Consider the following 13,592-nt stretch of genomic DNA (forward strand, 5'->3'; position numbering starts at 1 on the left):
ATAGTGGGCTCCCTGTGTGGTGCTGTGAGAAAGAATGGACATGTCTTCTGCAACATTTTCTCTACTTCAGACAATGAAGCACCACTACTTCTTTTTTTTTTTGCCTTTTTTCCTTTCCCTTCTCCCTCATTAATTCTGAGGTGATGTTGACAAGAAGCAGCACTGCTTTCTCAGGTTAGGCACATGCCACCTTTAGATTCTGGCAGCAGAGTGTTCTCAGTTTTCTTTCCAACTTTCCTTCAATGAATTTTGACCACTCCGTTTGCATCTTAATAAATAGGGAGGTGAAGTCTTCCCCAAAAAGTGCAGGCACCTTAACTGTGGGACTACAGTTACCTCAAAACCTTGCCATATATGAGTTGCTTGTGACCATACTTGGTTCTTGTAAGCCAACGTACTGCACAATCTGGTGAGGTTAAAGACCCCAGAAGTCTGGCACTGCAGTAGTACTTGTCATATTCATCAGGTTCACACTCTTAATGCAGAAGGAAAATCTTCCATGTGGACAGTAGGGGTTTTTTTCTGTCTTTTTCTTCCCCCTCTGTTTCTTTCACTGGTGCCACAGTGAACATCAGGGGTCGAACCCGGGCCACATGATTTCATCAGTCAGGACTTTGTATCACCCCAGTGCACTTCCATTTTGTGCACTTGGGCTGGGACCCGTTGGCTGTTCATACCAGGCTTTCGCTGTTTCGGCTGTTCTGGGATTCTTCCAGCTGCGTTGTAGTGGGAGAAATATCTCCTTCCCTACAGCAGTCTGAAGTTCTCTGTCCAAGGCCATCAGCCAAATTCCTGTCTCCTGTAACTTAAATGAGTTCAGACATAATGGGGCTTGTTGAAAGGCTGGATGATTCACCTCGTGTACTTCTTCTGTGCCTTGATAACAATCTGCTAGCAGATCTGGAATGATTTCCGTAACAGTGATTTTTCCCAGCTGTATCACACTGCTATTACAGTTTGAATGGGCATTTCTGTGGGAGTCAGTTCAAGGTTAAGACACCATCACTTGGGTGATCTAGGTGATCTTAATTAATTTCCCTAAACATAGATATCTAGTGCTGCTTAAGAGGCTATAGAGAATCTGAGGCATCCTCATGGGTCTACCAGATATGATACAGGATCTGTAGAAGATTCATACCTTCCGACTGGGCAGTGGGAAGCGAAGTGGGATACAATGGGGCTTCTCAAATGGCACAAGCTCTCTATGTCACTAGTTCAAGCCAGTCAATACAATCTTGTTGTTGTCAGCTTAGCCTACAATAGAAACCTCCATTTGCTCACCTGAGTAACTCTAGTCTTCACTGACAGTATGGACTAGCTCTCCACTGACCATAAAGCATGCCTAGACACTCCGCTGACATGTAGATACCTACAAATAGCCGCATTTGTGAGCGAAGTCTTCCCTGTAGCCGTATGTTTACATCTGATGTGCAGCTTCCACTTGACTGGCTAAATCATGGTAACTCTCTACTTCTTTGAGATGTACCATGCATCTAAACCGCTCAGATACTGCAGCACTGTCTACTTCAAAACTGTGAATGGGCTTTGGACTCATCTTAAAGTACTGTGGGAGTGGTTTTGAAGTATCATAAAGGTTTTCAAGGATGGAATTTCCTGCTCTGTTCCAGCTTCAGCTCCTCACAGCTTAGAAACAAGTAGGAAATTCAGTGAATTTTTAGAGCTTTCTGCATTTGTAATCTTATTGCCCAGAAAAAAAATACGCATCTTGTAGTATATAAAATCTCTCCTTTGTGATAGTGCCTATCCTCCCTAGATCTCCACGTACTCATAAAGAATTCTAAAAAGAGCTTACATTTCCTGGATCACATCCTGAAGGCCACATCACATCATACTGCAAAAGTTTGCAATAATGCTGTGTCTTGCCTCCTTGTGAAGTGAGAGGCCTGTACAGCCGATGGTGCCAGCTGAAGCATATATGAAGGCCTTGCTTGTTAGTGTAGGAAAAGTGTGTTTTCTTATTGTAAACTTCTGTGTCTAAGCAGTGAAAGCCATACTGTTTTGCTGCTCAGTTAGATTTGCAGTACGTATTGTTTTCCTCAGTCATCTGCTATGAAAAAGCCTGTATTTCTTAGTGAATGTGAACAGCATCACATCAGAAGTATAGAAATTCCAAAATACCGTTCTCCTGGCATCAGTTGCTCTCAGAGAGGCATCCATACTAGAAGAGGTGTTGAAGGAAATGCCACTCAATCCACATGAGGTACCATCACTCCTAGTGAAATCCACAGCAGATTTTGCTTTAAAAGGGGAAACCAGCCTGTAAGTCGTAGCCTTTCAGTAGCCTGAAATCTTTATAAATATCGCTGAAGTCTTGTTGAATTATTATCTCTTCATTGAGTCTGATGTTCCCGTCACAGTGATAGATGGGCTGATGACTTGCTGTCTCAGAAGTTTTTTAATACTTCAGGTTTTCCAGTTATGACAGTTGGTTTCTTTAAATGCATGTAATAGTCTTTAACAGGTTATTCATCCCACACAGTGCCAGGCCTGCTCTTAATGATGATACAAGCAAAAACGCCTGAAAATCCATTAATTTAAAGCTTTAAAAATGCCTGGATCTCAGCTGCATCTCTACCATTTCATATTAGATACAGATGCCACTAAGTGCTTACAAAGTTCCAATAGCTGTCTGTAGTAGAAGTCAAACAATATGGATCACAGATGAAAGTCATCAAAAGTTTCTCTCTTTTTGTCAGTGTTTTATCTGTGAAGTTCACCAAATGAAACAGAAAGGACCTTTTTCTCTGTAACATCTTGTAGCCTCCCTTGATCTAAACAAACATGTCCTTATGACTTAGAGTGTTTCTCTTCCTATGAGCTCTTTTGCCCCAGATCAGAGGAGTTACACAATTGTGCTGCTTGAATAGATCTGATGTTCTAGTGGAGAAGGCAGTGCCTCCGGTGCTCTAACTGAAGATGGCACCTTGGTAATACAAGATATCACCATAAAAGGTCTTGGTCCTGATTTTGCAGTGATTTGGTCTGACAGTTCAGCAGTGGGATCATTGAAGGGAAAAAATGAAGCTATTAAATTTTATTCCATGCAAAGAATTTCAAATGGGACGAGTTTATTTCCTTATGCTTTGGAGCGGGCATTTGACCTGGGAATACAAACATCTCCCTTTCCCTTATTTCCACAACAAACAATGTTTCACACAGACCTTGGACTATCTTTGTTGGCTGCAGTGAGGATTAATCCAATTCACTAGGTCTTGATAGATTGTGTATCATTTGGGCCCTTCTACTGGAGATATGATCCTTCAGATTTTCAATATCAATGTCTTTCCAAGCCAACACATTATACACAAGTTATTCCGGTGAACCTAAGGAGAAGAAGGAATTTAGATACAAAGTTGAAAGTTTTTTATGTGTGTTATTGCTTCTGAAAAGTTCTGAAAGCCTTTTGAACAAACTGTGCGTACCATGGATGGGCATGAGAGGCCATTGGCACTGGACTCATATTACTTTGTCTAGAGACTTTATGGAGAAAAAGTTGTATTTTTTAGATACAGAGAAAATCTACGTGCACTAGAGGGCAAAAATATGCAAAATTCATCTAATCTGAGTGGTACAGAGCATCTCTGGACTTCCAAGAAAATTGAGGATGAGAGGTTTCTGAGAATTTTAAATGTTATTAAAAATGGCATAATGAAAAATACGTATGCATTTACGTTAAATACCAATTAAAAAGAATGAATGTAGGTTATGAACTTCTTTTTCAATGACTGCAAAAATCAAGATGCTCAAAATTTTTTTCCATCAACTCACAGATGACAAGACTGAATTTAATTTCATATAAAACTGGATTAAAAAAAAAAAAAAGTTTAAGATGGAGTTTTTTGGAACAAGGATAGATACAATCGCTTGAAACTGTGCTGAAGAGAATGCATTTCCATAAAACTCCTGTTGGACAATTTTTATCTAGGTTTTTTTAGTCGATGAAATTTTTTTCTACCTAGATCAGTTTACTTTTAACAAGCTAATAATGTATAATCAGGGATATGCTTTCATGATATCTCATCCTTGTGTAAGTTTGGATGAGAGTATAGGCCCATAGAAACCACTAAATCATCTCTTCAGCCTCTGTAGTACAAGCTGATGAATTCAATCCAGTAACTGAACTTGACAGCATGTTTTTAATTAAAGCCTGTCTTTCAAAAGGGTGTCTGGTGTGCGATTCATGTCGCATGGTATCTCTTGATTTTTCTGTCAATCATCTTGAGAACTGAATGTTGGATAAAAACATCGCTAAAAAAACATCGTCCAAGTTGCAGCCAGACCTGAAACTGAAAAAAGGCTCAGTGAAGGTTATAGTCTTTAGGTGTATGTAGAGTAGCCTTGTAATTGTTTGCATGATACGAAACACAGGAAAAATATTCATCATAGTTTCAGTACCAAAAGTGGCTCACTGTTATTAGGCCAATGAAGACAGTTAACACCTTTGGCTTTTCATAGGAGAGCATCAAAGGAAGACATCAGAAGGCAGAGGTGACACTCACTAGCATGATAATCACTCTTTGTTGATCTCTAGGCTCACAGCTCACTTAAGAGTTCTTCATATTTTCATCTCCAGGGTCTTATTTCAGTTTTTTAGTATGCACCTTCTCCTCACAGGCAAATAGATACAGCACTCCCAGCATTTATGTTCTCTCTTTGACTGATTCCAGATAAAGCATCTTTAAAGGAAGATGGATCTTCCCTCCAGTTCCGCTTCTAGTGTGGTATCTACCTTCTCAGCCTGACCTCCTTGCTAGTGATGGTTTTCTCCCGAGGGAAAACAAAGTATTTCAGAGAGGGAAAGAATGCGTTTATAGCGTTTCATATTCCAAATATATCTTCCTGTACAGTTGTGTTACCTTTGGTCTTATGGCTATGTTTGTTGGAGTCTGGAGGGAGGAGGTCAAATCTCAGATGCTGCAGCATCTGCCAGAAAAGGAAGTAAAATATTTCCAGCCAGCTACTGGTAAATCTCCAGAGGAATGTGAACTTCACTGGTAGGGCTTGCTCCACTCCTGCTACCTCAACAAAGACACAATGGAAACAGAATAATGGAAGAAGGATCCCTGCCTCCAGACAACACCTATCCTTGTTATTAGGTGATTCATTTCATTTCCAGTAACCACCAGTGCTGATCCCTCAGAATGTTCTGTGATCCTTGGAAACCTTACCGACCATAATGGGAGATAGTAACACAGCTGTACCATAACAGGGTGCTTGTGAATGAAGGTAATTACCCAAATTTATGAAGTGATAGTGCTTGATGAAGGGCTGGACAGAGAAGAGCAGTCTCCACTATCTAACTGAATGAAGGAAACAAGGGAAGTCCTGATTAAACGTGGTGAAAAAAAAATCATAGTGAGGATGTTTAAGCACTAGAAGAGAGGCCCAGAGGTGTTTTGAGATCTCTGTCCTTGGGTGTACTCAAAATGACTGGATAAGGCCCCAACATAATTTCAAAACTGGATAAAATTTCTATGCTAGACTTGCTTTAATCATGGCATTGGACCAGAGGCCTTCTGAGGTTCCTTCTAACCATAATTATCCTATAATTCATTAATCCTATGACCATAATAAAGTGGCCGTCCTTCATTTCTAACTGTGTCCTGGAAGTATACGTAAGCAGCAAGGCCTGTGTCTGAAATTATCCTGCAAAGCATGAACTCTTAGCTCAAGCAGGCCTCAGATTCTAGTATTATCTGGTCAATATCAATAATCGACTCTGAATTAACATTTAAAATGGAAAGCAATTAGATGACTTAAAGAGAAACCATAACCAGAGAGGAATAAAATAGGATACTTCATTAGATGGCCCTGTAAATTATTCTCACAACAAGGTGCAAGGCAAGGATAAATATGTTTAGATTTTTTTTGTGTTGACCCTTTACCCGGGCACCATCTGTCTCTCAAAATCTATTAGGCTCAAAGTGGCTTACTTTGATCTGATCATCTTAGGAGGCTATTCATTATAATTGCCAGCTATGAATCACCACCTAAATGGTTAGTCATCCACCTGCCCATCAATCTAAGCAGACTTCACATTAATCATTCTGAACCCAAAGGGCATGCATTAAGCGTTCCTTCAAATCACTGAATAAATATGAATATGGGGGTGGACTAGAGGGCTGGAGTTTAATTCCATCTCCTACAATGATTGCTTTCTGAGCAAAGGTACCCAACGGTGCGAGTATGGGTACTACTCCTAAATGCCCCTGAGGATGCACTGAGTTGCCCTCAATATAGAGCCAACTGAAGGGATCAAACCTTCCCTTTGGCACCACCAGGCAGCAGTTCCTTATAGGACTGCAGTCTCCTCTCAGTACCCATCTCCCACATCCAGGTGTGTTCTGGTAGAATGTCATCTTTGTTGCTGTGACTCCAGTGGGTCTCTTCAGACTGGGGTCCTGCTAGACAGAGAAAAAATGAGAAGGCCAGGCATGGTGAAAGGTAGCAACTGGTCTGAGGGTCCTTCCCCACCCTATCTGCCTTTTCACTACACCACTGCTGTTGTGAGCGTGACTCCAGAGCACTCCACAACAAAATCACAGAAGCTTGAGGTGGGCTGATTACATTCATAGGCTCCCTGTCTAGTGGTTAGTTCTGGTTCTTTGTTGCCCAGAAGAAAGGAGCAGCATTTCTTTCCACCTTAAAATTTGTGGCAAATCTTTATAACTAGTCAGAACTGTTCTAGCTTCTCAAACAGTTATATATGATAACAAAATTGCACTATTGTGATCTCAGAAATAAAACTTCAACATCCCAGGCTGGCAAGTGCTGCAAAACTACCACTTGTTACCAGGTTGTATGGAATTGCTGCCAAAGACTGGCAAAAAAATGAATTGCAGACCAGTTAAGCAGGCTAATTTTTTTAGGGAGAAAAATAAACTTAACAGTGTTACATAAAACAGTGGTGTGATGTGGGCTGTTTTGGGGGGGGTGGGGTGGAAAGAGTTCTACCTGAGCTTCATTTTTGTTCCCTTTGAGCCTCGCGGATTGTTTTGACTAAATCCCTTCCCTACGTTAGGAGGATTAAACACTGATAATGACATATTTATAGAGATGTTTGGTTCAATTTTTTATTTAATGGTAATATGACCATCTTTAACCTGAGAGGTTGGCTCTACCAGGAGCCTTGTAAAGCCATATCAATACGGTGAGATGCGGCTGTAGGACATATGTATAGTTGCTTAGTGACGTACTTTATTTACCAAAAAAAATAGATAAAGACTCAGTCTTACCTCTCAGAGAGTGTTAGCATTCTGCATCTGCAGATCCCCAGGTCTGTCAGTCCAGTGATCTCTCTGCTTAGGCCGTTCTGTTTCTTCGCTTCTTCAGGACTGCACTTAATCCTTCCAGGGATCTGGAGATGCTTGACCCATAGGCTTCTTCACAGCATTTACTGTTAAATCCAGCGTTTACTCTCCCTCCTCCCTTGAGGGACACCCTAACCCTTTGGAAAACTTTCAAGGTATCATGTAAGGCATCACCTTACATTAAAGTTCTGTTATGTAATGGGTGGGATTTATCCCCCTAACATTAGATGTCTAATACATACACATATGCAGTAGAGCTGATTTCCCTCAACTTCATTTATAGGCGATGATTCACCCAAATGGGGGTAGATTTCAACTGACCTCTTTTAGTTGTCTCTTTTTGACGAAATGTTGTCAATACCTTGTGGCCTTTCCTATGTCCCTGCTGGACACAGAGAGGTCAGGGCTTCAGGAGCTTCATGGAAGTGGTTTACACTTTACACTGCAGTCAGATGCAGTGAGACCAGTGCCTTGAAATTTAAAGTCTGCATAACCAGTTCCTTTTTGCTGATATGGACATTGCTTGGAAGTCCCTGCTGATATGGACATTGCTTGGAAGTCCCTCTTGCTCATCTGTAGCTCACAATAAGATTGAATATATCTTCATCAACTTTTCCACAATTTGCACTGCCATTCATAACCAAAGATGTTTAAAGTCCAAAGTTATTCTCCACTTACCTCCAACTGCAGCACAAAGATCTGAAACATGGCACAAAGGTGCTTAAGTGTAGGTGGAACTTAAGGAATTCATCACTGAAATATATTTTCATAGAGAAAAAAAAAATCCTATTTCAAAAGCCATTGAGATCTATATAAACCTTTTTTATTTATTTCGTTTGCCTTTGGTTAAGGTTTTCTGGGAGTAAAAAGTTGCATATGAGCAAGGGAGTAAAAAGTTGCATATGAGCAAAGCAAGAACTTATTAGGGTCATGTAGTCACAGACTACTGAATACCGTGATTATTCTGTAGTCAGAGAGTACCAGTTGTCCCTCTGCACCTCACTTGTTACCACTCACATGTGAGAGATGTTCTCTGGGGACAGGGTATGGCGGCGTCCCAATAGTCTTACTTCCAGCTTCCATTACCATGACAGCTCATTTTATCCTACTCTTCTTATCAAACCCTTCCTTTTTACCTACATTACTCCTCTTATATTTTAGTATTACGTCAAGAAACCCATAGTGAATGGGTCCTTCTGTTCTAAACGCTGTGTAAATGGATCAAGCTTTCTTCCTCTCTGCTAATGAGACATGACATTTCTTCCCAAAACTGATTTTTAGTATTGCGAAAGGCCCTTTCTTCAGCTCATTGCTAATTGATGGCTGCAAGAAATTAGCCAGCAGCCACTGTCTAGCATAAGTAATAGCAATACAAAATTGACATCTATTTTATCAAAAGCAAACCTTCTCTGCATTTTTCATCCTCCTCTCCATCTCTTCCATTCTTTTTGTTGTTGTTGTTCTGAGGAGGAGGAGAGGTTTTTAACAATTTATATGATCAGATGTGGTTTTTAGTGATTGTCATATGTGATCTGGAAGAGTGAGAACTCCTCGGTTAGGTGATCCAATAAGGAAAGAAAAACTTCCACCCACTGACTTCTCTCCATCCCATCACCTGAATTTTTTCTCTTGACTGCTCTAAAGCAATCCTGCTGAGAGCAGTGCCCACACTCTGTAGGCACAAATATGTTGGTAAATCTGATTTGATCACATGTTCAGAAGCTGTGATTATTCACAGTACGCAAAGTGCAAAGAGCTGAAAAGGGTAGTTTTGAGAGAGTAACTGTTTGCAAGAAAAAGACAGACCAAGGGTCAACACAGAGAACTGAGCTCTCTGCTCGGCAGCATGGATAAACTTTGTCATCTCAAGCGACTGAAGTTACATAGAGGTGAAGCTGATAATTTGTATTCCTGAGAGAATTGTTAAGCTTTAACCACTGATGATAGCCTGTAGAATCTTTGGGCTTTTACAGGCAAGTGCTGTTAATTTCAGGTCATAGATGTGCTAATGCTGACTCTAGGACATGGTACTGAGTCCATAGTTGCTCTCATGGAGATTAACAACCGGGTTTGAAGTTGCTATTTTGCTTTATCTTTTTTCTATTACTCTTTCGCTGTGTAATAGCTTTTTATGGTGTCTTTTTTAACATGTTATTATAGCAGTTGTAGCCAGATTTCTTTTTTTTTTTTTTCTTGACCTAAAGTTTAGCTGGCATTTGCTTCTGAGTTCAGTTGTAAGAGATAAATTTGAGCTTAACCTTTTCTGCTTGCGCTCTAGTCACATCCTAATTGCAGTGAATTATTCTGTCATTAAGAAATGCTTTGCACTCACCCCTGTAAGTGCAGAGTCTATTTCCATGTGCCCAGTCCATTAGGAATGGCTCCAGCTGTACAAGAAGACAGCACTTTTGTTATTACCTTTTATCCTCTGTCAAAGCTTGTAAGCAAACCGTATCATAAAAGCCATTCGGACAACTGCTTGTTTAGACTCACGTCTTTATCTCCAGGTGACTCTTTTTGACTTGATTGGTTTGAAGCACAAATGATAAATCTAATCTGGCTTCACTGGCTGAGTAAGTATCTGTTCACACAAGTTGCTCAGAAACACAAAAAGCCCACCAGGTGACAAACCCATGTCGAGACCCAATGAAATGCTGCTGTAGGAGTACCTGGGATACTTGAATTCACTGGACTGCCAGTCTGCTATTAACATCTTTAGCAAGACTGTGCTGTATGCAGAGGTTATTCTCTGCTTTTGCACCAGAGATGAAGAAATTCACCTCTGTGAAGGACTCAAGTGAATCACAGGCTCCCTGTACAAGGGTGAATTTCACTGCAGCAGAAAGGGGAAGAAACTTTTTCTAACGGTATCTCAGCATCTGGTGACATCTGGGGAGAAATGAGCATTTGAGAAGCAACATCCCTCTGCAGAGCAAGTCCCATGTTCTTCATGGGACAATTTCAGGACACTGGTTACCCCTCTGATATGTTACTCACACCGTTTGCCTTAGGTGCGCAACATTTAGCTAAGCTGGTTTTGTACTCAGAGGAGCAAGATGGAGAAAGGACTTACTTATTCCACATATCTAAGTCACCTCCTCAGGGGGATCATCTCTCTTTCTCCATTGTCTATATTGAAAGCATAAATGATTGGCCAAGACTAGGTATCAAGCTTTCAGATGAGATGTCTCCCCCCACCCTTGTATGTACTCAAGCACATGCATTTGCCTTTGGGTGTGTATTATATGCACCCTTAAATCCAGAATCAGAAATGAGTATCCCTTTGCCGCTCCAGCTAGAACCATGATAGGTTTGCAAACATTGGGCATCCAGGAAGGTGCAACACTAGGACACATCTTTCTGCTGTTTCTTGTGTTTTAACAGGAGGATTCAGTGACCCACTGAGGTCGGTTTGATGATACAGTGAAAGTCAGCAGTCCAGGCTGGCTTCTACTGTAGTAGCACACAGCTGAGTCAGCCCATCATAACTCTGGGTCTGAAGTGTGGTTGGGGAGTGTGTGTTCCTTGTGTTTTGAGTAGACTTCAAACTGCATCTGAAGACAGGCCCAGAGTTCTAAAAGAAATGGAGAAAAGCAGTGGCTGTTCACCTTTGGACAATTTGTTTGAACACCATCTTCCCTGCAATCCCAGTGATGATTATAGACGCACCCAGGATGGCTTTGATCTACCTCAAGTGCTGATAGCTGAGAAGCTGTGCCAGCATGGGTTTCACACAGGCTGTGCAAGCCCATCCCGGGTGTCGTACAGTTGCCATGGTAGCTGATCCATGTTGAGGTCTACTCTACAACAACATCACTGCTGTTAATACCCAAGCTTTAGCCTGCCGGTGGTAAAATGGGGATAACAGCACTCCTTTACTTTTGAGGGATGCAGTGAAGATAGGTACATTAAAGACTGAAAAACATTCAGGGTAAGATATCAATATTTTCTAAATTTAGCTAAATTTATAATTCAGTCATCTAAAGCAGAGCTAATTGTCTGGACTCACTTTATAACTAATCAAAGGAAATAGGTAGCTTTCATCTGACCACAATATCTGGCCTACTTTGGACATCTGCTTTAGGAGGAGATGAATTGTACCCTTTGACCATACTGACTGTTTGTCTCTTGGTCAGGGAGAGAACTATGGGTCAGTAGCTGAGGTGTAATGTCTACATTATATTATTTATAACCCCACTTTCTAAACAAATGTGTTTTCGGCAAAGGAGCACCTGGCTTGATAGAGAGGTGGTATGTATGCTTTTTTCAAAGTTGGCTGGATTTCAGGTTGGCAGCAGAATGTCAACATCCTTTCCAAGTGTCATGAGTACAATTACCCATTGACTCTCCAAGAAGCCGGGCCCAGATTCATCTCACCTGATTTTGTAGGTCTACCTAGTTGCCTAGGTTAGAGGCCTGAATTTCTCTCGTCTCTACAGTAAGCAGAGATTAACAAGAATATCCAGAAATTGGTCTAAATGTTTCATTTCAGCTTCTGACTTTGAGTCTTCTATGCCAATGATTTGGCAGGAATTGATTACACTCTATGTTAGGAGTATCTCAAGCTTTCCTTCCCATTGTGTTTGAGGCTAGGGTTCCCACCACCTGTCTTTCTCTTGCCTGTATACATTGTATTTGAGCTAGAGCTCCTGGACACTGTCTTTGGTTCATGCAACAAAATATGCACTTAAAGTTCAAGATTCATCTGGTTTATTTGTAAGCATCTGCTTGAGGATGACCTTCTGTTGACTGTAGAGTAGCTCTCCGCTGCCTATGCCAGATGGTCGCAGGGATTAGGTCAAGCGTGTCTGTGTTGTAGACACCAATGTTTAGTTAGATGATCTGCAATTCCCCTTCATATACAAGGGAAGCAGGTGCAACTACAGGCCCTGTGATAGGTCCCTCTAAGACCTCTGTCAGGTGCATCCATCTTGAGAGCTTGATTCAGTTGCATAAGCTTAACCATTTATTGCCATATGAAATGCTCTGGGATATTTAAGACATCAGACATGAGACATGAGCGAGGTGAAACCCATGGTGCAGTACCCAGGACAATATCAAGCAAACTAGATGCCCGTGTTTATGCAGCTGAATCAAGCTCTGAATGTTTCACTGGCTTGACATGTATCATCATTTGTCTCAGAGCTACCTAGTGTCCCTTTACAGAGGACATCTGAGTATTCTAAATGTTCATGTTCGTTCCTTTTTTTTTTACCAGGTCCGTTCTGCTGCTAGGAAAAGATGGCACCGCTGGCAAGACCATCACTCCCTCCGAGTGCGTGTGGCACGTGCCATGTCTATCCCCACGTCTCCGACACGAATCAGCTTCCATAGCATCAAACAGACCGCAGCCGTGTGATATGCCCTGCACATACATGCACCACATGGTGGCCTTCAGGGTTCTTCTTTCTTCACTCTCCCCGAGCGCCTTTCTTCAAACTTTGTTCCTTTATTCTGCACTGCTCTCTTTCTCAATGAGGTGCCCATCATATTGTTGTGGACTCTCATCTCCCATATTTGTGATGGTCCTTTAAGGCAACAAGGCAAAAGCTCTTCGAGTAGGCGTGGTGAAACAGATTCAAAGAAGAAAGAGATTGAACTCTGACTGCACCTTGTGGAAGTTCACAATACGAAGTCTAAAACAGCACACTGGCAGGAACAATCAATTTTTTTTTCCTTTCTTTTTTTTTTTTTTTCCATTCTGTATTGTGGTGAACAAAGACTATTTTTAACATACTGCCCATCTCACCCTGTACATTGATTCCCAATGATTTTGACAGTTTGGTGTATAGATAGCCCGTCTCTTTCTTGTTTCTTTGTAAAAAGTTCTTCTCTGCAGGACTGTCATTTGAGAACATGTGGCAGCAAGAAAAAGAGCATCTGAAAGGTGGTGTGAAAAATCTGAATTTATCTACCTTCCCTGTTTCTCCCTTTGATAGACTGGGAGTTTGCCAGGGCATCGCTGGACTGTTTAACACAGGGCACTTTGCCTTGCAAGATCTGTGTCCTGGTCATACACAAAATTTGGCAAAGGACAGCAGTATCTCTAGATAGCTCTATAAAATATCCTTATTCCTCTTAGGCCCACGCTTTCAACACAATGTAAGTAGCCTTTGGAAAGTCTTTGGGTTTTTTCAGCTAAGAGGATTGGGGTGGGGAAGGACAACAGAACATGTTTTCTGGGTTTAAAAAATATAAAAGGGAAGCACTGTAAAATAATAATGAGAAGAGGATGTTTGCATCATGAGGATAGTGCTACAT

The 13,592-nt window shown here is 41.2% G+C and overlaps 1 protein-coding gene across 1 annotated transcript in view; it reads left to right on the forward strand.

Annotated features, from left to right (window-relative positions):
* Positions 1-12,993, forward strand: part of CRHR2 (corticotropin releasing hormone receptor 2) — a 112,723-nt gene extending 99,730 nt beyond the window's left edge. Inside the window, exon 12 of the mRNA XM_009880113.1 lies at positions 12,550-12,993. Within this exon, the coding sequence (XP_009878415.1) occupies positions 12,550-12,690 (141 nt within the window). The 3' untranslated portion in view covers positions 12,691-12,993. The remainder of the gene's footprint in view (positions 1-12,549) is intronic.
* Positions 12,994-13,592: the final 599 nt, after the last annotated feature.

The sequence above is a fragment of the Charadrius vociferus genome, unplaced genomic scaffold, assembly GCF_000708025.1.
Source record: "Charadrius vociferus isolate BGI_N301 unplaced genomic scaffold, ASM70802v2 scaffold1012, whole genome shotgun sequence".
Taxonomy (NCBI): domain Eukaryota; kingdom Metazoa; phylum Chordata; class Aves; order Charadriiformes; family Charadriidae; genus Charadrius; species Charadrius vociferus.